The following is a 22,029-nucleotide window of genomic DNA, read 5'->3' as shown; positions in this document are numbered from 1 at the left end:
GATTTTAAGGAGATTTAGGAAGGTTTGGAGGAGTGGATTGGCAGCACTGCAGCAACTTCAGGTTCCAGCTGGAATAAAATCCCAGGAATTCTGGGAATTCTCAGATTTTTGGGAATTTTTGGGAATTTTTTGGGAATTTTTTGGGATTTTTTGGGAATTTTTGGGGAATTTTTTGGGAATTTTTGGGGGGTTTTAGGGGGATTTTAAGGAGATTTAGGAAGGTTTGGAGGAGTGGATTTGCAGCACTGCAGCAACTTCAGGTTCCAGCTGGAACGGAATTCGGGAATTCTGGGAATTCTGGGAATTCTGGGATTTTTTTGGAATTTTTTTGGATTTTTTGGGAATTTTTTGGGAATTTTTTGGATTTTTTTTTTAATTTTTGGGGGGTTTTAGAGGGATTTTAAGGAGATTTTGGGAGGTTTGGAGGAGCGGATTGGCAGTACTGCAGCAACTTCAGGTTCCAGCTGGAACAGAATTTAGGGAATTCTGGGAATTCTGGGAATTCTGGGATTTTTTTGGAATTTTTTTGGAATTTTTGGGATTTTTTGGGGATTTTTGGGGAATTTTTTTTTAATTTTTTGAGGGTTTTAGAGGGATTTTAAGAGGATTTTGGGAGGTTTGGAGGAGTGGATTTGCAGCACTGCAGCATCTTCAGGTTCCAGCTGGAACGGAATTCGGGAATTCTGGGAATTCCAGGAATTCAGGAATTTTTTGGGAATTTTTTGGGAATTTTTTGGGATTTTTTGGGAATTTTTTGAGAATTTTTGGGGGGTTTTAGGGGGATTTTAAGGAGATTTAGGAAGGTTTGGAGAAGTGGATTTGCAGCACTGCAGCATCTTCAGGTTCCAGCTGGAACAGAATTCGGAAATTCTGGGAATTCCAGGAATTCAGGAATTTTTTGGGAATTTTTTGGGAATTTTTTGGGAATTTTTGGGGATTTTTTGGGAATTTTTTGGGAATTTTTGGGGGGTTTTAGGGGGATTTTAAGGAGATTTAGGAAGGTTTGGAGGAGCGGATTGGCAGCACTGGGAGCATCTTCAGGTTCCAGCTGGAACGGAATTCGGGAATTCTGGGAATCCTGGGAATTGTGGGAATTTTGGGAATTTTTTTGGGAATTTTTTGGGAATTTTTTGGGATTTTTTTTGGGAATTTTGGGGAGATTTTGGGGGGATTTAAAGGGATTTTAAAGGGATTTTGGGGAGGTTTTGAGGAGGGGACTGGGAGCACTGGGAGCATCTTCAGGTTCCAGCTGGGAACAAAATCCTGGGAATTTTGGGAATTTTTGGGGAATTTTTGGGGGAATTTTTGGGAAATTTTTGGGGGAAGCTTTTGGGGGAATTTTGAGGGTTTTTAGAGGGATTTTAGGGGAAATTGGGGGGCGATTTTGGGGCCGTTTTTGGGCTGTTTGGGGTGGGGGTTTTTTTGGTGGGAATTTCAGGATTTTTTCAGGAATTTTGGGAATTTCAGGAGTTTTTTGGGATCCTCCCTGCCCAGAACCCCCCTGGACGCAGGGGCAGCGCTGGAGCTCGGGCAGGCGAAATTTGGGGCCATTTTGGGATTTTGGGGCCATTTTGGGGCCATTTTTGGGCAATTTCAGCCGGGATTTCTTTGGGAACTGTGGGATTTTTTCAGGAATTCCAGGAATTCCGGGAATTTTGGGAATGTGACTCACTGCAGTCTCAGGCGCAGCGCTGGAGCTCGGGCAGGAGGGAATTTGGAACCGTTTTGGGGTTTCGAGGCCGTTTTTGGGGCGATTTCGGCCGGGATTTCTTTGGCAACAGTGGGATTTTTTTGGGAATTCTGAAGATTTTGGGAATTTTGGGAATGTGACTCACTGCAGTCTCAGGGGCAGCGCTGGAGCTCGGGCAGGAGGGAATTTGGGGCCGTTTTGGGGTTTCGAGGCCGTTTTTGGGGCGATTTCGGCCGGGATTTCTTTGGGAACGGCCGGATTTTCTCAGGATTTTCTCGGGATTTTTTTTTTTGGGATAATTTTTTTTTGGGAATTCCGGGAATGTTGGGAATGTGACTCACTGTCCGGGCCCGCCGCAGTAGCAGTAGCAGTGCTGGAGGTTGTGCAGGTGCGGGGGGTCCCAGTCCAGGGCCCCGAGCGCGTACGGCAGCGCCGACTTCATCCTCAGCATCGCCCGCGCCTGCGGGCCCCGCCGGAGCGCGCCCCCGCGCTGGGAAAACACCGGGAAAAATACCGGGAAAACCATTGGGAATCAACGGGAAAACCACCGGGAATCAGCACCAGGAATCCCGGCTTCATCCTCAGCATCGCCCGCGCCTGCGGGCCCCGCCGGAGCGCGCCCCCGCGCTGGGAAAACACCGGGAAAAATACCGGGAAAACCGGGAAAAACATTGGGAATCAACGGGAAAAACATTGGGAAAACCATTGGGAATCAACGGGGAAAACACCGGGAATCAGTGCTGGGAATCCCGGCTTCATCCTCAGCATCGCCCGCGCCTGCGGGCCCCGCCGGAGCGCGCCCCCGCGCTGGGAAAACACCGGGAAAAATACCGGGAAAACCATTGGGAATCAACGGGAAAAACACCGGGAATCAATGGGAAAAACATCGGGAAAAACACCGGGAATCAGCACCGGGAATCCCGGCTTCATCCTCAGCATCGCCCGCGCCTGCGGGCCCCGCCGGAGCGCGCCCCCGCGCTGGGAAACACCGGGAAAAATACCGGGAAAACCGGGAAAAACATCGGGAATCAACAGGAAAAACACCGGGAAAAACATTGGGAATCAACGGGAAAAACACCGGGAATCAGCACCGGGAATCCCGACTTCATCCTCAGCATCGCCCGCGCCTGCAGGCCCCGCCGGAGCGCGCCCCCGAACTGGGAAAACACCGGGAAAATACCGGGAAAACATCGGGAAAAACATTGGGAATCAACAGGAAAAATAATGGAAATCAACAGGAAAAACACCAGGAAAAACACTGGGAATCAACGGGAAAAAACACCGGGAAAAACACCGGGAATCAACGGGAAAAATACCGGGAATCCACGGGAAAACCATGGGGAATCAATGGGAAAAACACCAGGAAAAACACCGGGAACCAATGGGAAAAACACTGGGAATTAACAGGAAAAACACCGGGAAAACCACGGGGAATCAACGGGAAAAACATCAGGAATCAATGGGAAAAACACCGGGAATCAACAGGAAAATTACTGGGAAAACACCGGGAAAAACATCGGGAAAACACCGGGAAAAATACTGGGAATCAATGGGAAAAACACCGGGAAAACCATTGGGAATCAATGGGAAAAACACCGGGAATCAACGGGAAAAACACCGGGAAAAACATCAGGAATCAATGGGAAAAATACCAGGAAAAACACTGGGAAAACACCGGGAAAAATACTGAGAATCAACGGGAAAACACCGGGAAAACACCGAGAAAACTGGGAAAAACATTGGGAATCAACAGGAAAAACATTGGGAATCAACAGGAAAAACACCAGGAATCAATGGGAGAAACACCAGGAAAAACATTGGGAATCAACGGGAAAAATACCGGGAAAACACCGGGAAAAACATCGGGAAAACACCGGGAAAAATACCGGGAATCAACGGGAAAAACACTGGGAAAACCATTGGGAATCAATGGGAAAAACACCGGGAATCAATGGGAAAAACACCGGGAAAACAACGGGAAAAACATTGGGAATCAACAGGAAAAACACCAGGAATCAATGGGAGAAACACCAGGAATCAGTGGGAAAAACACCAGGAAAAACATTGGGAATCAACGGGAAAAATACCGGGAAAACACCGGGAAAAACATCGGGAAAACACCGGGAAAAATACCGGGAATCAACGGGAAAAACACTGGGAAAACCATTAGGAATCAATGGGAAAAACACCGGGAATCAACGGGAAAAACACTGGGAAAACACTGGGAAAAGCACCGGGAAAACACCTGGAAAAATGGGAATTCACACTGGGAAAAACGTGGGAAAACACCGGGAATTACACTGGGAATTACATTGGGAAAATCCCGGGAATTAACGGGAAAACCGCAGGAATTCCAGTGGGAATTAACGGGAAAATCCTGGGAATTCCAGTGAGAATTAACGGGAAAAGTCCCGGGAATTAACGGGAATTCCAGCAGGAATTAACGGGAAAACCCCGGGAATTAACAGGAAAATCCTGGGAATTCCAGTGGGAATTAACGGGAATTCCAGCGGGAATTAACAAATCCCGATTGGGGCTACAAAAAAAATCCATTCTGACCCCAAAACCGAGATTGGGACCCCAAAAATTGGGAATTTCCAGCCCAAAATTTGGAGCTGGAAGCACAAAACCGGGATGGGAGCCCAAAAACCGGGAATTCCCAGCCGGAAAAACGGGATTTCGGGTGCAAAAATTGGGATTTTGGGGCCGAATCCCGGGATTTGGGGCCCCTGACTCAGCGGTTTTTTCCCCTGGGGGGGCGGGATTTGGGGAATTGTTGGGAATTGTTGGGAATTGCTGGGAATTGTTGGGAATGTTGGGAATTTTTGGGAATTTTTGGGAATTTGGGGCTGACCTTGGTGGCCACGGCGAACACGCAGCGGCGGCAGCTCCAGGGCCCGGCGCCGCCGGGGGGAGGGGGAACGTGGCAGCGCTGGTGATACGCTGGGAAAAACGGGAATTCCCGGCAATTCCCGGAATTATTTGGGAATTTGGGAACCCCCCCCGAGCCTTTTCCCAGCCCTTCCCCCTTTTTCCCGACATTATTCCCATATTTTTTCGCCCAAATTCACTTTTTCCCCCATTTTTTCTCATTTTCACCCCATTTTTTCCCATTTTCCCCCCATTTTTTTCCCATTTTTCCCCAATTTCCCCATTTTCCCCTTTTCCCATTTTTCCCATTTTCCCCCATTTCCCCACATTTTCCCCATTTTTCCCGTTTTTCCCGTTTCCCCAAATTTTTTTCCAGCTTTTTCCCATTTTTCCCCCATTTTTCTCCCCGTCTTTCCCCATTTTTCCCATTTTTTCCTGTTTTCCCCCCATTTTTCCCCATTTCCCCCCATTTTTTCCATTTTTCCCCCCATTTTTCCCGTTTTCCCCCCATTTTTCCCATTTTCCCCCTAATTTTCCTCAATTTCCCCGTTTTCCTCATTTTTCCCATTTTCCCCCCCTTTTTCCCCATTTTCCCCCCTTTTCCCCATTTTTTCCCATTTTTCCCCATTTTCCCCCATTTTTCCCGTTTTCCCCCATTTTTCCCATTTTTCCTGTTTTCCCTGTTTTTTCCCCCATTCTGTTCCCGTTTTCCCCATTTTTCCCATTTTCCCCGATTTTTCCCCCGTTTTTTCCCATTTTCCCCGTTTTTTCCCCCATTCCGTTCCCATTTCCCCCGTATTTCCCATTTTTCCCATTTTCCCCGTTTTTTCCCCCATTCTGTTCCCATTTTCCCCGTTTTTCCCCATTTTTCCCATTTTCCCCATTTTTTTCCCCATTCTGTTCCCGTTTTCCCCTCTTTTTCCCATTTTTCCCATTTTTTCCCCCATTCCGTTCCCGTTTTTTCCCATTTTCCCCCATTTTTCCCATTTTCCCCGTTTTTTTCCCCATTCTGTTCCCGTTTTCCCCTCTTTTTCCCGTTTTTCCCATTTTTTCCCCCATTCCGTTCCCGTTTTTTCCCCGTTTCCCCCATTTTTCCCATTTTTCCCCATTTTTTCCCCCATTCTGTTCCCGCTTTTTTTGCCCGTTTTTTCCCGTTTTTTCCCATTTTCCCCCCGTTTTTCCCATTTTCCCCGTTTTCCCCCCATTCTGTTCCCATTTTTCCGTTTTCCCCGTTTTTTCCCCGTTTTTTCCCCGTTTTTGCCATTTTCCCCGTTTTTTTCCCCATTCCGTTCCCGTTTTTCCCCGTTTTTCCCGTTTTCCCCCCATTCCTTCCCGTTTTTTCCCATTTTCCCTCATTTTTCCCATTTTCCCCGTTTTTTCCCCCATTCCATTCCCGTTTTCCCCATTTTTCCCGTTTTTTCCCATTTTCCCGGTTTTTTCCTTCATTTTTTCCCATTCCGTTCCCAATTTTTCCCCGTTTTTCCCGTTTTCCCGGTTTTTTCCCCCATTCCGTTCCCATTTTTCCCCGTTTTTCCCGTTTTCCCGGTTTTTCCCCCGTTTTTTCCCATTTTCCCGTTTTTTTCCCCCATTTCCTGCTCCTCCTCCTCACCGTGGCCGCATTTCCCGTTTTTTTCCCCCGTTTTTTCCCGTTTTCCCGTTTTTTTCCCCCGTTTCCTCCTCCTCCTCCTCACCGTGGCCGCATTTCCCGGTTTTTTCCCCGTTTTTTCCCGTTTTCCCGGTTTTTTCCCCCGTTTTTTCCCATTTTCCCGGTTTTTTCCCCCGTTTCCTGCTCCTCCTCCTCACCGTGGCCGCATTTCCCATTTTTCCCCGTTTTTCCCGTTTTCCCGGTTTTTTCCCCCATTTCCTCCTCCTCACCGTGGCCGCATTTCCCGTTTTTCCCCGTTTTTTCCCGTTTTCCCGGTTTTTTCCCCCATTTCCTGCTCCTCCTCCTCACCGTGGCCGCATTTCCCGGTTTTTTCCCCGTTTTTTCCCGTTTTCCCGGTTTTTTCCCCCATTTCCTCCTCCTCCTCACCGTGGCCGCATTTCCCGCACCTCACGAGGGAATTTTCTGGATTTTTCCCCCATTCCGTCCCCGTTTTTCCCATTTTCCCGGTTTTTTCCCCCATTCCGTTCCCGTTTTTTCCCCGTTTTTCCCGTTTTCCCGGTTTTTTCCCCCATTCTGTTCCCGTTTTCCCCATTTTTCCCATTTTCCCCGATTTTTCCCCCGTTTTTTCCCATTTTCCCCGTTTTTCCCCCATTCTGTTCCCATTTTCCCCGTTTTTCCCCATTTTTCCCATTTTCCCCGTTTTTTTCCCCATTCTGTTCCCGTTTTCCCCTCTTTTTCCCGTTTTTCCCATTTTTTCCCCCATTCCGTTCCCGTTTTTTCCCATTTTTCCCCATTTTTCCCATTTTTCCCCATTTTTTCCCCCATTCCGTTCCCGTTTTTCCCCCATTTTCCCCGTTTTTTCCCCCATTCCGTTCCCGCTTTTTTTGCCCGTTTTTTCCCGTTTTTTCCCATTTTCCCCATTTTTTCCCATTTCCCCCGTTTTTTCCCCCATTCCGTTCCCATTTTCCCCCCGTTTTTCCCATTTTCCCCGTTTTTTCCCCCATTCTGTTCCCATTTTTCCCCCATTTTTCCCTTTTTCCCCCATTCTGTTCCCATTTTTCCTGTTTTTCCCCGTTTTTTCCCCCGTTTTTTCCCGTTTTACCCGTTTTTTCCCCGTTTTTGCCATTTCCCCGTTTTTTTCCCCATTCCGTTCCCGTTTTTCCCCGTTTTTCCCCGTTTTTCCCGTTTTTCCCCCATTCTGTTCCCGTTTTTTCCCATTTTCCCTCATTTTTCCCGTTTTCCCGGTTTTTTCCCCCATTCCGTTCCCGTTTTCCCCATTTTCCCCGTTTTTTCCCGTTTTCCCGGTTTTTTCCCCCATTTTTTCCCATTCCGTTCCCGTTTTTCCCCATTTTTTCCCCCATTTTTCCCGTTTTCCCCCATTTTTTCCCCATTTTTCCCGTTTTCCCTGTTTTTTCCCCCATTCTGTTCCCGTTTTCCCCATTTTTCCCATTTTCCCCGATTTTTCCCCCGTTTTTTCCCATTTTCCCCGTTTTTTCCCCCATTCCGTTCCCATTTCCCCCATATTTCCCATTTTTCCCATTTTCCCCGTTTTTTCCCCCATTCCGTTCCCGTTTTCCCCGTTTTCCCCCCATTCTGTTCCCATTTTCCCCGTTTTTTCCCATTTTTCCCATTTTCCCCGTTTTTTTCCCCATTCTGTTCCCGTTTTCCCCTCTTTTTCCCGTTTTTCCCTGTTTTTTCCCCCATTCCGTTCTCGTTTTTTCCGTTTCCCCCATTTTTCCCCATTTTCCCCATTTTTCCCCCATTCCGTTCCCGCTTTTTTTGCCCGTTTTTTCCCGTTTTTTCCCATTTTCCCCCCGTTTTTCCCATTTTCCCCGTTTTTCCCCCATTCTGTTCCCATTTTTCCTGTTTTTCCCCGTTTTTTCCCCCGTTTTTTCCCGTTTTCCCCGTTTTTTCCCCGTTTTTGCCATTTTCTCCGTTTTTTTCCCCATTCCGTTCCCGTTTTTCCCCGTTTTTCCCATTTTTCCCGTTTTTCCCCCATTCCTTCCCGTTTTTTCCCATTTTCCCTCATTTTTCCCATTTTCCCCGTTTTTTCCCCCATTCCATTCCCGTTTTCCCCATTTTTCCCGTTTTTTCCCATTTTCCCGGTTTTTTCCTCCATTTTTTCCCATTCTGTTCCCGATTTTTCCCCGTTATTCCCGTTTTCCCGGTTTTTTCCCCCATTCCGTTCCCATTTTTCCCCGTTTTTCCCGTTTTCCCGGTTTTTCCCCCCGTTTTTTCCCGTTTTCCCATTTTTTTCCCCCATTTCCTGCTCCTCCTCCTCACCGTGGCCGCATTTCCCGTTTTTTTCCCCCGTTTTTCCCATTTTCCCGTTTTTTTCCCCCATTTCCTGCTCCTCCTCCTCACCGTGGCCGCATTTCCCGTTTTTTTCCCCCGTTTTTTCCCGTTTTCCCGGTTTTTTCCCCCGTTTCCTCCTCCTCCTCCTCACCGTGGCCGCATTTCCCGGTTTTTTCCCCGTTTTTTCCCGTTTTCCCGGCTTTTTCCCCCCGTTTTTTCCCATTTTCCCGGTTTTTTCCCCCGTTTCCTGCTCCTCCTCCTCACCGTGGCCGCATTTCCCATTTTTCCCCGTTTTTCCCGTTTTCCCGGTTTTTTCCCCCATTTCCTCCTCCTCACCGTGGCCGCATTTCCCGTTTTTCCCCGTTTTTTCCCGTTTTCCCGGTTTTTTCCCCCATTTCCTGCTCCTCCTCCTCACCGTGGCCGCATTTCCCGGTTTTTTCCCCGTTTTTTCCCGTTTTCCCGGTTTTTTCCCCCATTTCCTCCTCCTCCTCACCGTGGCCGCATTTCCCGCACCTCACGAGGGAATTTTCTGGATTTTTCCCCCATTCCGTCCCCGTTTTTCCCATTTTCCCGGTTTTTTCCCCCATTCCGTTCCCGTTTTTTCCCCGTTTTTCCCGTTTTCCCGGTTTTTTCCCCCATTCTGTTCCCGTTTTCCCCATTTTTCCCATTTTCCCCGATTTTTCCCCCGTTTTTTCCCATTTTCCCCGTTTTTCCCCCATTCTGTTCCCATTTTCCCCGTTTTTCCCCATTTTTCCCATTTTCCCCGTTTTTTTCCCCATTCTGTTCCCGTTTTCCCCTCTTTTTCCCGTTTTTCCCATTTTTTCCCCCATTCCGTTCCCGTTTTTTCCCATTTTCCCTCATTTTTCCCATTTTTCCCCATTTTTTCCCCCATTCCGTTCCCGTTTTTCCCCCATTTTCCCCGTTTTTTCCCCCATTCCGTTCCCGCTTTTTTTGCCCGTTTTTTCCCGTTTTTTCCCATTTTCCCCATTTTTTCCCATTTCCCCCGTTTTTTCCCCCATTCCGTTCCCATTTTCCCCCCGTTTTTCCCATTTTCCCCGTTTTTTCCCCCATTCTGTTCCCATTTTTCCCCCATTTTTCCCTTTTTCCCCCATTCTGTTCCCATTTTTCCTGTTTTTCCCCGTTTTTTCCCCCGTTTTTTCCCGTTTTACCCGTTTTTTCCCCGTTTTTGCCATTTCCCCGTTTTTTTCCCCATTCCGTTCCCGTTTTTCCCCGTTTTTCCCCGTTTTTCCCGTTTTTCCCCCATTCTGTTCCCGTTTTTTCCCATTTTCCCTCATTTTTCCCGTTTTCCCGGTTTTTTCCCCCATTCCGTTCCCGTTTTCCCCATTTTCCCCGTTTTTTCCCGTTTTCCCGGTTTTTTCCCCCATTTTTTCCCATTCCGTTCCCGTTTTTCCCCATTTTTTCCCCCATTTTTCCCGTTTTCCCCCATTTTTTCCCCATTTTTCCCGTTTTCCCTGTTTTTTCCCCCATTCTGTTCCCGTTTTCCCCATTTTTCCCATTTTCCCCGATTTTTCCCCCATTTTTTCCCATTTCCCCCGTTTTTTCCCCCATTCCGTTCCCATTTTCCCCCCGTTTTTCCCATTTTCCCCGTTTTTTCCCCCATTCTGTTCCCATTTTTCCCCCATTTTTCCCTTTTTCCCCCATTCTGTTCCCATTTTTCCTGTTTTTCCCCGTTTTTTCCCCCGTTTTTTCCCGTTTTACCCGTTTTTTCCCCGTTTTTGCCATTTCCCCGTTTTTTTCCCCATTCCGTTCCCGTTTTTCCCCGTTTTTCCCCGTTTTTCCCGTTTTTCCCCCATTCTGTTCCCGTTTTTTCCCATTTTCCCTCATTTTTCCCGTTTTCCCGGTTTTTTCCCCCATTCCGTTCCCGTTTTCCCCATTTTCCCCGTTTTTTCCCGTTTTCCCGGTTTTTTCCCCCATTTTTTCCCATTCCGTTCCCGTTTTTCCCCATTTTTTCCCCCATTTTTCCCGTTTTCCCCCATTTTTTCCCCATTTTTCCCGTTTTCCCTGTTTTTTCCCCCATTCTGTTCCCGTTTTCCCCATTTTTCCCATTTTCCCCGATTTTTCCCCCGTTTTTTCCCATTTTCCCCGTTTTTTCCCCCATTCCGTTCCCATTTCCCCCATATTTCCCATTTTTCCCATTTTCCCCGTTTTTTCCCCCATTCCGTTCCCGTTTTCCCCGTTTTCCCCCCATTCTGTTCCCATTTTCCCCGTTTTTTCCCATTTTTCCCATTTTCCCCGTTTTTTTCCCCATTCTGTTCCCGTTTTCCCCTCTTTTTCCCGTTTTTCCCTGTTTTTTCCCCCATTCCGTTCTCGTTTTTTCCGTTTCCCCCATTTTTCCCCATTTTCCCCATTTTTCCCCCATTCCGTTCCCGCTTTTTTTGCCCGTTTTTTCCCGTTTTTTCCCATTTTCCCCCCGTTTTTCCCATTTTCCCCGTTTTTCCCCCATTCTGTTCCCATTTTTCCTGTTTTTCCCCGTTTTTTCCCCCGTTTTTTCCCGTTTTCCCCGTTTTTTCCCCGTTTTTGCCATTTTCTCCGTTTTTTTCCCCATTCCGTTCCCGTTTTTCCCCGTTTTTCCCATTTTTCCCGTTTTTCCCCCATTCCTTCCCGTTTTTTCCCATTTTCCCTCATTTTTCCCATTTTCCCCGTTTTTTCCCCCATTCCATTCCCGTTTTCCCCATTTTTCCCGTTTTTTCCCATTTTCCCGGTTTTTTCCTCCATTTTTTCCCATTCTGTTCCCGATTTTTCCCCGTTATTCCCGTTTTCCCGGTTTTTTCCCCCATTCCGTTCCCATTTTTCCCCGTTTTTCCCGTTTTCCCGGTTTTTCCCCCCGTTTTTTCCCGTTTTCCCATTTTTTTCCCCCATTTCCTGCTCCTCCTCCTCACCGTGGCCGCATTTCCCGTTTTTTTCCCCCGTTTTTCCCATTTTCCCGTTTTTTTCCCCCATTTCCTGCTCCTCCTCCTCACCGTGGCCGCATTTCCCGTTTTTTTCCCCCGTTTTTTCCCGTTTTCCCGGTTTTTTCCCCCGTTTCCTCCTCCTCCTCCTCACCGTGGCCGCATTTCCCGGTTTTTTCCCCGTTTTTTCCCGTTTTCCCGGTTTTTTCCCCCGTTTTTTCCCATTTTCCCGGTTTTTTCCCCCGTTTCCTGCTCCTCCTCCTCACCGTGGCCGCATTTCCCATTTTTCCCCGTTTTTCCCGTTTTCCCGGTTTTTTCCCCCATTTCCTCCTCCTCACCGTGGCCGCATTTCCCGTTTTTCCCCGTTTTTTCCCGTTTTCCCGGTTTTTTCCCCCATTTCCTGCTCCTCCTCCTCACCGTGGCCGCATTTCCCGGTTTTTTCCCCGTTTTTTCCCGTTTTCCCGGTTTTTTCCCCCATTTCCTCCTCCTCCTCACCGTGGCCGCATTTCCCGCACCTCACGAGGGAATTTTCTGGATTTTTCCCCCATTCCGTCCCCGTTTTTCCCATTTTCCCGGTTTTTTCCCCCATTCCGTTCCCGTTTTTTCCCCGTTTTTCCCGTTTTCCCGGTTTTTTCCCCCATTCTGTTCCCGTTTTCCCCATTTTTCCCATTTTCCCCGATTTTTCCCCCGTTTTTTCCCATTTTCCCCGTTTTTCCCCCATTCCGTTCCCATTTTCCCCGTTTTCCCCCCATTCTGTTCCCATTTTCCCCGTTTTTCCCCATTTTTCCCATTTTCCCCGTTTTTTTCCCCATTCTGTTCCCGTTTTCCCCTCTTTTTCCCGTTTTTCCCATTTTTTCCCCCATTCCGTTCCCGTTTTTTCCCATTTTTCCCCATTTTTCCCATTTTTCCCCATTTTTTCCCCCATTCCGTTCCCGTTTTTCCCCCATTTTCCCCGTTTTTTCCCCCATTCCGTTCCCGCTTTTTTTGCCCGTTTTTTCCCGTTTTTTCCCATTTTCTCCATTTTTTCCCATTTCCCCCGTTTTTTCCCCCATTCCGTTCCCATTTTCCCCCCGTTTTTCCCATTTTCCCCGTTTTTTCCCCCATTCTGTTCCCATTTTTCCCCCATTTTTCCCTTTTTCCCCCATTCTGTTCCCATTTTTCCTGTTTTTCCCCGTTTTTTCCCCCGTTTTTTCCCGTTTTACCCGTTTTTTCCCCGTTTTTGCCATTTCCCCGTTTTTTTCCCCATTCCGTTCCCGTTTTTCCCCGTTTTTCCCGTTTTTCCCCCATTCTGTTCCCGTTTTTTCCCATTTTCCCTCATTTTTCCCATTTTCCCCGTTTTTTCCCCCATTCCGTTCCCGTTTTCCCCATTTTCCCCGTTTTTTCCCGTTTTCCCGGTTTTTTCCCCCATTTTTTCCCATTCCGTTCCCGTTTTTCCCCATTTTTTCCCCCATTTTTCCCGTTTTCCCGGTTTTTTCCCCCCATTTTTCCCGTTTTCCCCGTTTTTTTCCCCCATTTCCTCCTCCTCCTCCTCACCGTGGCCGCATTTCCCACATCTCACGAGGGAATTTTCTGGATTTTTCCCCCATTCCGTTCTGGTTTTCCCCGTTTTTCTCGTTTTCCCGTTTTTTTCCCCCATTTCCTCCTCCTCACCGTGGCCGCATTTCCCGCACCTCACCAGGGAATTTTCTGGATTTTTCCCCGTTTTTCCCCGTTTTTTCCCATTTTCCCGGTTTTTCCCCCCATTCTGTTCCCGGTTTTTTCCCCATTTTTCCCGTTTTCCCGGTTTTTTCCCCGTTTTTCCCGTTTTCCCGGTTTTTTCCCCCATTTCCTCCTCCTCACCGTGGCCGCATTTCCCGCATCTCACGAGGGAATTTTCTGGATTTTTCTCCCGTTTTTTCCCCGTTTTTTTCCCGTTTTCCCGGTTTTTTCCCCCATTCCGTTCCCGTTTTTCCCGTTTTCCCGGTTTTTTCCCCCATTCCGTTCCCATTTTTCCCCCATTTTCCCGGTTTTTCCCGTTTTCCCGTTTTTTTCCCCGTTTATTTTTCCCATTTTCCCGTTTTTTTCCCCCATTTCCTGCTCCTCCTCCTCACCGTGGCCGCATTTCCCGCACCTCACCAGGGAATTTTCTGGATTTTTCCCCGTTTTTCCCCGTTTTTCCCGTTTTCCCGTTTTTTTCCCCCATTTCCTCCTCCTCACCGTGGCCGCATTTCCCGTTTTTTCCCCGTTTTTTCCCATTTTCCCGGTTTTTTCCCCCATTTCCTGCTCCTCACCGTGGCCGCATTTCCCGCACCTCACCAGGGAATTTTCTGGATTTTTCTCCGTTTTTCCCGGTTTTTTCCCCGTTTTTTCCCATTTTCCCGTTTTTTTCCCCCATTTCCTCCTCCTCCTCACCATGGCCGCATTTCCCGTTTTTTCCCCGTTTATTTTTCCCATTTTCCCGGTTTTTTCCCCCATTTCCTCCTCCTCCTCCTCACCGTGGCCGCATTTCCCACACCTCACCAGGGAATTTTCGGGATTTTTCCCCGTTTTTCCCCGTTTTTCCCGTTTTCCTGGTTTTTTCCCCCATTTCCTGCTCCTCACCGTGGCCGCATTTCCCGTTTTTTCCCCGTTTTTTCCCCGTTTTTTCCCATTTTCCCGGTTTTTCCCCGTTTTTTCCCATTTTCCCGGTTTTTTCCCCCATTTCCTGCTCCTCCTCACCGTGGCCGCATTTCCCGTTTTTTCCCCCCATTTTTCCCGTTTTCCCGGTTTTTTCCCCCATTCCGTTCCGGTTTTCTCCCCGTTTTTTCCCGTTTTCCCGGTTTTTCCCCTATTCTGTTCCCGTTTTTTCCCGTTTTCCCGGGTTTTTCCCCCATTTCCTGCTCCTCCTCACCGTGGCCGCATTTCCCGCACCTCACCAGGGAATTTTCTGGATTTGGGGAATTCCCGGCGCAGACGCAGCACGAGGGCGAGGCCCCGGGCACGGCGGCTGCCGAGGCATTAATTAACGCTAATTAACCCCTAATTAACTCCTAATTAACCCCTAATTAACCGCTAATCAACCACTAATTCACTGCTAATCAACCGCTAACCGACCGCTAATTCACCGCTAATCGACAGCTAATTAACTGCTAATTAAACGCTAACCAAACGCTAATCAACCGCTAATTAACCGCGAATCAACCGCTAATCAACCGCTAATTAACCGCGAATCAACCTCTAATTTCCCTCTAATCAACCGCTGACCAACCGCTAATTACCCGCTAAACAACCGCTAATTAACCGCTAATTCACCGCGAATTAACGGCTAATCAAGCGCTAATTACCCGCTAATTGACCGCTAATTAACGGCTAATCAACCGCTAATCGACCGCTAATTAACTGCTAATCAACCGCTAACCATCCGCTAATTACCCTCTAATCAACCGCTGACCAACCGCGAATTAACGGCTAATTACCCGCTAATTACCCGCCAATCAACCGCTAATCAACCGCTAATTCACCGCTAATCGACCGCTAATTAACTGCTAATTAAACGCTAACCAACAGCTAATCAACCGCTAATTAACCGCGAATCAACCGCTAATCAACCGCTAATTAACCGCTAACCAACCGCTAATTACCCGCTAATCAACCGCTAATTAACCGCTAATTCACCGCGAATTAACGGCTAATTACCCGCTAATCAACCGGTAATTACGCGCCAATCAACCGCTAATTATCCGCTAATTCACCGCTAATTTACGGCTAATTAACCGCTGACCAACCGCTAATTATCCGCCAATCAACCACTAATCAACCGCTAATTAACCGCTAATCAACCGCGAATTAACTGCTAATTAAACGCTAACCAACCGCTAATCAACCGCTAATTAACCGCGAATCAACCGCGAATCAACCGCTAATTACCCTCTAATCAACCGCTAACCAAGCGCTAATTACCCGCTAATCAACCGCTAATTAACCGCTAATTCACCGCGAATTAACGGCTAATTACCCACTAATCAACCGGTAATTACGCGCCAATCAACCGCTAATTATCCGCTAATTCACCGCTAATTTACGGCTAATTAACCGCTGACCAACCGCTAATTATCCGCCAATCAACCGCTAATCAACCGCTAATTAACCGCGAATCAACCGCTAATTACCCTCTAATCAACCGCTAACCAACCGCTAATTACCCGCTAATCAACCGCTAATTATCCGCTAATTCACCGCGAATTAACGGTTAATCAAGCGCTAATTACCCGCTAATTGACCGCTAATCGATCGCTAATTAACGTCTAACCAACCGCTAATTAACCGATAACCAACCGATAATCAACCATTAATTCCCCGCTAATTACCCGATAATTAACGGCTAATCAACCGATGATCAACCAGTAATTAACCGGTAATTAACCTCTAATTAACCGCTAATTAACAGCTAATTAACCACTAACCAACTGCTAACTAACCGCTAATCAACCGCTAATTAACCCCTAATTAACCGCTAATCAACCCAAATCAACCGTTAATCAACCGCTAATTGACGGCTAATCAACGTCTAATAAACCGCTAATTAACGGCCAATCAACCGCTAATTAAACGCTCATTAACAGCTGTTCAAGCTGTAATTAGCAGCTAATTAGACGCTGATTAACCGCTAATTAACCGCTATTAAACAGCTGATTAACTGCAAAATAACGCTAATCAACCGCTAATTAACCGCTAATCAACCGCTAACTATCCGCTAATTAACCGCTAACCAACCGCTAATTAACTGCTAATCAGCCGCTAATTAACCGCTAATCAACCGCTAATTAACCGCTAATCAGCTGCTAATCAACCGGTAATCAACTGCTAATTAAACGCTAATTAAACGCTAATCAACAGCTAATTAAACGCTAATTAAACGCTAATTAAACGCTAATTAAATGCTAATCGACCGCTAATTACCAGCTAATTACCGCTAATTAATTACCGGGGCTGATGTCTTTCCAGAGCACGAAGAATTGGGAATTGTCCTCGAACTGGATCAGGCAGCCCCGGCGGGGAGCGTCCACCTGCCGGAATTCCGGGAATTCGGGGGGAATTCCGGGAATTCCGGGAATTTTGGGAATTCCGGGGGGATTTTGGGGGAATTTCGGGGGAATTTTGGGGGAATTTTGGGAGAATTTTGGGAATTTTGGGGGAATTTTGGGAATTTTGGGGGAATTTTGGGGGGATTTTGAGGGAATTCCGGGAATTTTGGGGGAATTTTGGGAATTTTGGGGGAATTTTGGGAATTTTGGGGGGATTTGGGGGGACTTTTGGAGGAATTTTGGGAATTCCGGGGAAATTTTGGGGGAATTTCAGGGGAATTTCGGGAATTCCGGGAGGATTTTGGGGGAATTTTGGGAGAATTTTGGGAATTTTGGGGAAATTTGGGGGGAATTTCGGAGGAATTTTGGGAATTCCGGGGGGATTTGAGAGGTATTTTGGGGGAATTTTGGGGGAATTTGGGGAATTCTGGGGAAATTTGGGGGGAATTTTGGGGGAATTCCGGGAGAATTTTAGGGGAATTCTGGGGGAATTTTAGGGGAATTTTGGGAATTCTGGTGGAATTTTGGGAATTCCAGGGGAATTTGGAGGAATTCTGGGGTAATTTTAGGGGAATTTGGGGAATTCTGGTGGAATTTGGGGGGAATTTGGGGAGAATTTTGGGAATTCCGGGGGAATTTTGGGGAATTCTGAGGTAATTTTATGGGAATTTTGGGGGAATTTTGGGAATTTCAGGGGAATTTCGGGAATTTCGGGAATGCCGGGGGGATTTTGAGGGAATTCCGGGGGAATTTGGGGGAATTTTATGAATTTTGGGAATTCTGGGGGGATTTGGGGGAATTCCGGGGGAATTTCAGGAATTCCAGGGGAATTCCAGGGAAATTTTGGGAATTCCGGGAGAATTCCAGGAATTCTGGGGGGATTTGGGGGGAATTTTGGGGGAATTTGGGGAATTCCAGAGGAATTTCAGGAATTCCAGGGGAATTTCAGGGGAATTTTGGGAATTCCGGGGGAATTTCAGGGGAATTTTGGGAATTCCGGGGGAATTCCAGGAATTCTGGGGGGATTTGGGGGGAATTTGGGGGGAATTTCGGGAATTCCGGGAGAATTTTGGGGGCATTTTGGGGGAATTTTGGGAATTTGGGAATTTGGAGGAATTCTGGAGTAATTTTAGGGGAATTTTGAGGGAATTCCGGGGGATTTTTGGGAATTCCAGGGGAATTTGGAGGGAATTTGGGGGGGATTTTGGGAATTCCAGAGGAATTTCAGGAATTCCAGGGAAATTCCAGGGGAATTTCAGGAGAATTTCAGGAATTCCGGGGGAATTTGGAGGGAATTTGGGGAATTCCGGGGGAATTTCAGGGGAATTTCAGGAATTCCGGGGAAATTTCAGGGGAATTTTGGGAATTCTGGGGGAAGTTTTTGGGAATTTCACAAATTTTGGGAATTCTGGGGGGGTTTGGGGGGAATTCTGGGGGAATTTCGGGAATGCCGGGGGAATTTTGGGGGCATTTTGGGAATTCTGGTGCAATTTTGGGAATGCTGGGGGAATTCCAGGAATTCTGGGGGGGTTTGGGGGAAATTTTGGGAAAATTTTGGGGGAATTCCAGGGAAATTTTGAGGGAATTTTGGGAGAATTTCAGGAATTCCATGGAAATTTTTGGGAGAATTTTGGGAATTTCTGGGAGTTCGGGAGGGGACTCCGGGAATTTTGGGGGATTTGGGAATTTGGGGGGGGGTTGGGAGAAGATTTCGGGAATTTTGGGGGAGTTTGGGAGGAGTTCTGAGAATTTTGGGAATTTGGGAGGGGTTTTTTTTGGGAATTTGGGGGGGTTTGGGAATTTTGGGGGAATTTTGGGGAATTTTTTGGGAATTCCGGGGGGTTTGGAGGGAATTTTGGGAATGGGGACGGATCTGGGGGGGATTTCAGGGGCTGGGCCCGGCCGGGCTGGGCCGGGTTTGGGAATTTTGGGGAGTTTGGGGCAGTTTTTGGGGAATTTGGGGCTGGTTTGGGAAAATTTGGGGAATTTGGGGCAGATTTTGGGGGAATTCGGGGCAATTTTGGGGCAGTTTTTGGGGAGTTTGGGGCAATTTGGGGGGAATTTGGGGAGTTTGGGGCCATTTTTGGGGTGGTTTGATGAGTTTGGGGCAGTTTTTGGGGAGTTTTGGGGAGTTTGGGGCAGTTTTTGGGGAGTTTTGGGGAATTTGGGGCAGTTTTGGGGCAGTTTTTGGGGAGTTTGGGGCAGTTTTGGGGAAATTTGGGGAGTTTGGGGCCATTTTTGGGGTGATTTGGGGAGTTTGGGGCAGTTTTTGGGGGAATTTGGGGAGTTTGGGGCAGTTTCTGGGGGAATTTGGGGAGTTTGGGGCAGTTTTGGGGGAATTTGGGGAGTTTGGGGAGTTTTCGGGAATTTGGGGAGTTTGGGGCAGTTTTTGGGGTGGTTTGGGGTGGTTTGGGGCAGTTTTTGGGGCAGTTTTGGGGAGTTTGGGGCAGTTTTGGGGCAGGTTTAGGGATTTTGGGGCAGTTTGGGGGAATTTGGGGAGTTTGGGGCCATTTTTGGGGTGGTTTGATGAGTTTGGGGCAGTTTTTGAGGAGTTTTGGGGAATTTGGGGTAGTTTTGGGGCAGGTTTAGGGATTTTGGGGGAGTTTGGGGGAATTTGGGGCAGTTTTGGGGCAGTTTTTGGGGTGGTTTGGGGAGTTTGGGGCCATTTTTGGGGTGGTTTGATGAGTTTGGGGCAGTTTTGGGGGAATTTGGGGAGTTTGGGGCAGTTTTGGGGCAGGTTTAGGGATTTTGGGGCAGTTTTGGGGAATTTGGGGAGTTTGGGGCAGTTTTGGGGAATTTGGGGAGTTTGGGGCCATTTTTGGGGTGGTTTGGGGAGTTTGGGGCAGTTTTGGGGCAGGTTTAGGGATTTTGGGGCAGTTTGGGGGAATTTGGGGCAGTTTGGGGGAGTTTTGGGGGAATTTGGGGAGTTTGGGGGCAGTTTTGGGGCAGTTTTTGGGGTGGTTTGGGGAGTTTGGGGCAGTTTCTGGGGGAATTTGGGGAGTTGGGCAGATTTTGGGGCAGTTTGGGGCAGTTTTGGGGCAGTTTTTGGGGAGTTTGGGGAGTTTGGGGGAATTTGGGCAGTTTGGGGCAGTTTTGGGGAATTTGGGGAGTGTGGGGTCATTTTTGGGTGGTTTGGGGAGTTTGGGGCAGTTTTTGGGGCAGTTTTGGGGCCGTTTTTGGGGTGGTTTGGTGCCATTTTGGGGAAATTTGGGGAGTTTGGGGTCATTTTTGGGGAGTTTTGGGCTGGTTTGGGGCAGTTTTGGGGCCATTTTGGGGGAATTTGGGGCAGTTTTGGGGGAGTTTGGGGCAGTTTTTGGGGTGGTTTGGAAAGTTTGGGGCAGTTTTAGGGAAATTTGGGGAGTTTGGGGCAGTTTTTGGGGCAGTTTAGGGTGTTTTGGTGAAGTTTTTGGGGAGTTTGGGGCAGATTTTGGGGTGGTTTGGGGAGTTTGGGGCAGTTTTGGGGGAGTTTGGGGCAGTTTGGGGCCATTTTGGGGTGGTTTGATGAGTTTGGGGCAGTTTTTGGGGTGGTTTGGGGAATTTGGGGCAGTTTTTGGGGCAGTTTAGGGTGTTTTGGGTCAGTTTTTGGGGTGTTTTGTGCTGTTTTGGGGTGTTTTGGTGGGTTTGGGGAATTTGGGGAGTTTGGGGCAGTTTTGGGGGAATTTGGGGAGTTTGGGGCAGTTTTGGGGGAATTTGGGGAGTTTGGGGCAGTTTTGGGGGAATTTGGGGAGTTTGGGGTCATTTTTGGGTGGTTTGGGGAGTTTGGGGCAGTTTTTGGGGCAGTTTTGGGGCCGTTTTTGGGGTGGTTTGGGGCAATTAGGGGAGTTTGGGGTCATTTTTGGGGAGTTTTGGGCTGGTTTGGGGCAGTTTTGGGGCCATTTTGGGGGAATTTGGGGCAGTTTTGGGGGAGTTTGGGGCAGTTTTTGGGGTGGTTTGGGGAATTTGGGGCAGTTTTTGGGGCAGTTTAGGGTGTTTTGGGTCAGTTTTTGGGGTGTTTTGTGCTGTTTTGGGGTGTTTTGGTGAGTTTGGGGCAGTTTTTGCAGCGGTTGGGGCAGTTTTGGGGAATTTGGGGAGTTTGGGGTCATTTTTGTGTGGTTCGGGGAGTTTGGGGCAGTTTTTGGGAATTTGGGGCAGTTTTGGGGCAGTTTTTGGGGAATTTGGGGCAGTTTTGGGGCAGTTTTTGGGTGGTTTGGGGCAGTTTTGGGGCAGTTTTTGGGTGGTTTGGGGCAGTTCTGGGGCAGTTTTTGGGTGGTTTGGGGCCGTTTTTGGGGTGGTTTGCGCTGTTTTGGGGGAGTTTTGGGCTGGTTTGGGGTGGATTTGGGGTCTTTTGGGCTGGTACGGGATGTTTTGGGGTGTTTAGTGCCATTTTGGGGGTGTTTTGGGCTGGTTTGGGGCAATTTCAGGGCCAGATTTGGGGTGTTTTGGGGCAGTTTCAGGGCTGGATTTGGGGTGTTTTTGGGGTGGGATTTGGGGCAGTTTCAGGCTGTTTTGGGGTGGGATTTGGGGTGTTTTTGGGGTGTTTTTGGGGTGGGATTTGGGGTGTTTTTGGGGTGTTTTTGGGGTGGGATTTGGGGTGTTTTGGGGTGCCTTTGGGGTGGGATTTGGGGTGTTTTGGGGTGGGATTTGGGGTGGGATTTGGGGTAGTTTCAGGCTGTTTTTGGGGTGGGATTTGGGGTGGGATTTGGGGTGTTTTTGGGGTGGGATTTGTGGTGGGATTTGGGGCAGTTTCAGGCTGTTTTGGGGTGGGATTTGGGGCAGTTTCAGGCTGTTTTGGGGTGTTTTTGGGTGGGATTTGGGCTGTTTTGGGGCAGTTTCAGGCTGTTTTGGGGTGGGATTTGGGGTGTTTTTGGGGTGTTTTGGGGTGTTTTTGGGGTGTTTCAGGGCAGTTTCAGGCTGTTTTGGGGTGTTTTTGGGTGGGATTTGGGGTGGGATTTGGGGCGGGATTTGGGGCAGTTTCAGGCTGTTTTGGGGTGGGATTTGGGCTGTTTTGGGGTGGGATTTGGGGCAGTTTCAGGCTGTTTTGAGGTGGGATTTGGGGTGCTTTGGGGTGGGATTTGGGGCAGTTTCAGGCTGTTTTGGGGTGGGATTTGGGGTGGTTTGGGGTGGTTTTGGGGTGGGATTTGGGGTGGGATTTGGGGTGGGATTTGGGGTGTTTCAGGCCCTTTCAGGCTGTTTTGGGGTGGGATTTGGGGCAGTTTCAGGCTGTTTTGGGGTGGGATTTGGGGTGTTTTTGGGGTGTTTTTGGGGTGTTTTTGGGGTGTTTCAGGGCAGTTTCGGGGTCCCACCTTCTTGACGACGCCCAGGTAGAGCAGCCCGTCCGTCCAGCGCGCCAGCACGTCCTGGCCCTCCCCGATCTGGGGGGGCTTCGGGGGGCTCTGGGGGGGAGACCCCTCCCCCGCGGCCGCCATCACATCCCGGGGGCTGCGGGGCCACAGCGGAGCTGGCACCCCAAAAACGGGATGGGGGAGGGGATGGGGCTGGGGGGGTCCCAGTTTGGGGGGAGTTTGGGGAGGGGTCCCAGTTTGGGGAGGGGTCCCAGTTTGGGAGGTCCCAGTTCATGGGGGTCCCACTTTGGGGGGTCCCAGTTTGGGGTGGGGTCCCAATTTGGGGGATCCCAGT

At 48.5% G+C, this 22,029-nt stretch overlaps 1 protein-coding gene across 1 annotated transcript in view; it reads right to left on the bottom strand.

The window, feature by feature from the left end:
• PHF1 (PHD finger protein 1) overlaps positions 1–22,029 on the bottom strand; it is a 57,779-nt gene that overhangs the window by 30,714 nt on the left and 5,036 nt on the right. The window contains exons 2-6 of the mRNA XM_058857305.1: positions 21,696–21,831; positions 16,314–16,395; positions 14,241–14,336; positions 4,545–4,633; positions 2,032–2,180 (exon numbers count right to left, since the gene is read on the bottom strand). Of these exons, the coding sequence (XP_058713288.1) occupies positions 2,032–2,180; positions 4,545–4,633; positions 14,241–14,336; positions 16,314–16,395; positions 21,696–21,818 (539 nt within the window). The 5' untranslated portion in view covers positions 21,819–21,831. The remainder of the gene's footprint in view (positions 1–2,031; positions 2,181–4,544; positions 4,634–14,240; positions 14,337–16,313; positions 16,396–21,695; positions 21,832–22,029) is intronic.

This window comes from Poecile atricapillus, chromosome 26, assembly GCF_030490865.1.
Source record: "Poecile atricapillus isolate bPoeAtr1 chromosome 26, bPoeAtr1.hap1, whole genome shotgun sequence".
Classification (NCBI taxonomy): Eukaryota; Metazoa; Chordata; class Aves; order Passeriformes; family Paridae; genus Poecile; species Poecile atricapillus.
Note: the sequence above shows the minus strand (reverse complement) of the source record. Positions and strands in the feature narration are given on the sequence as shown.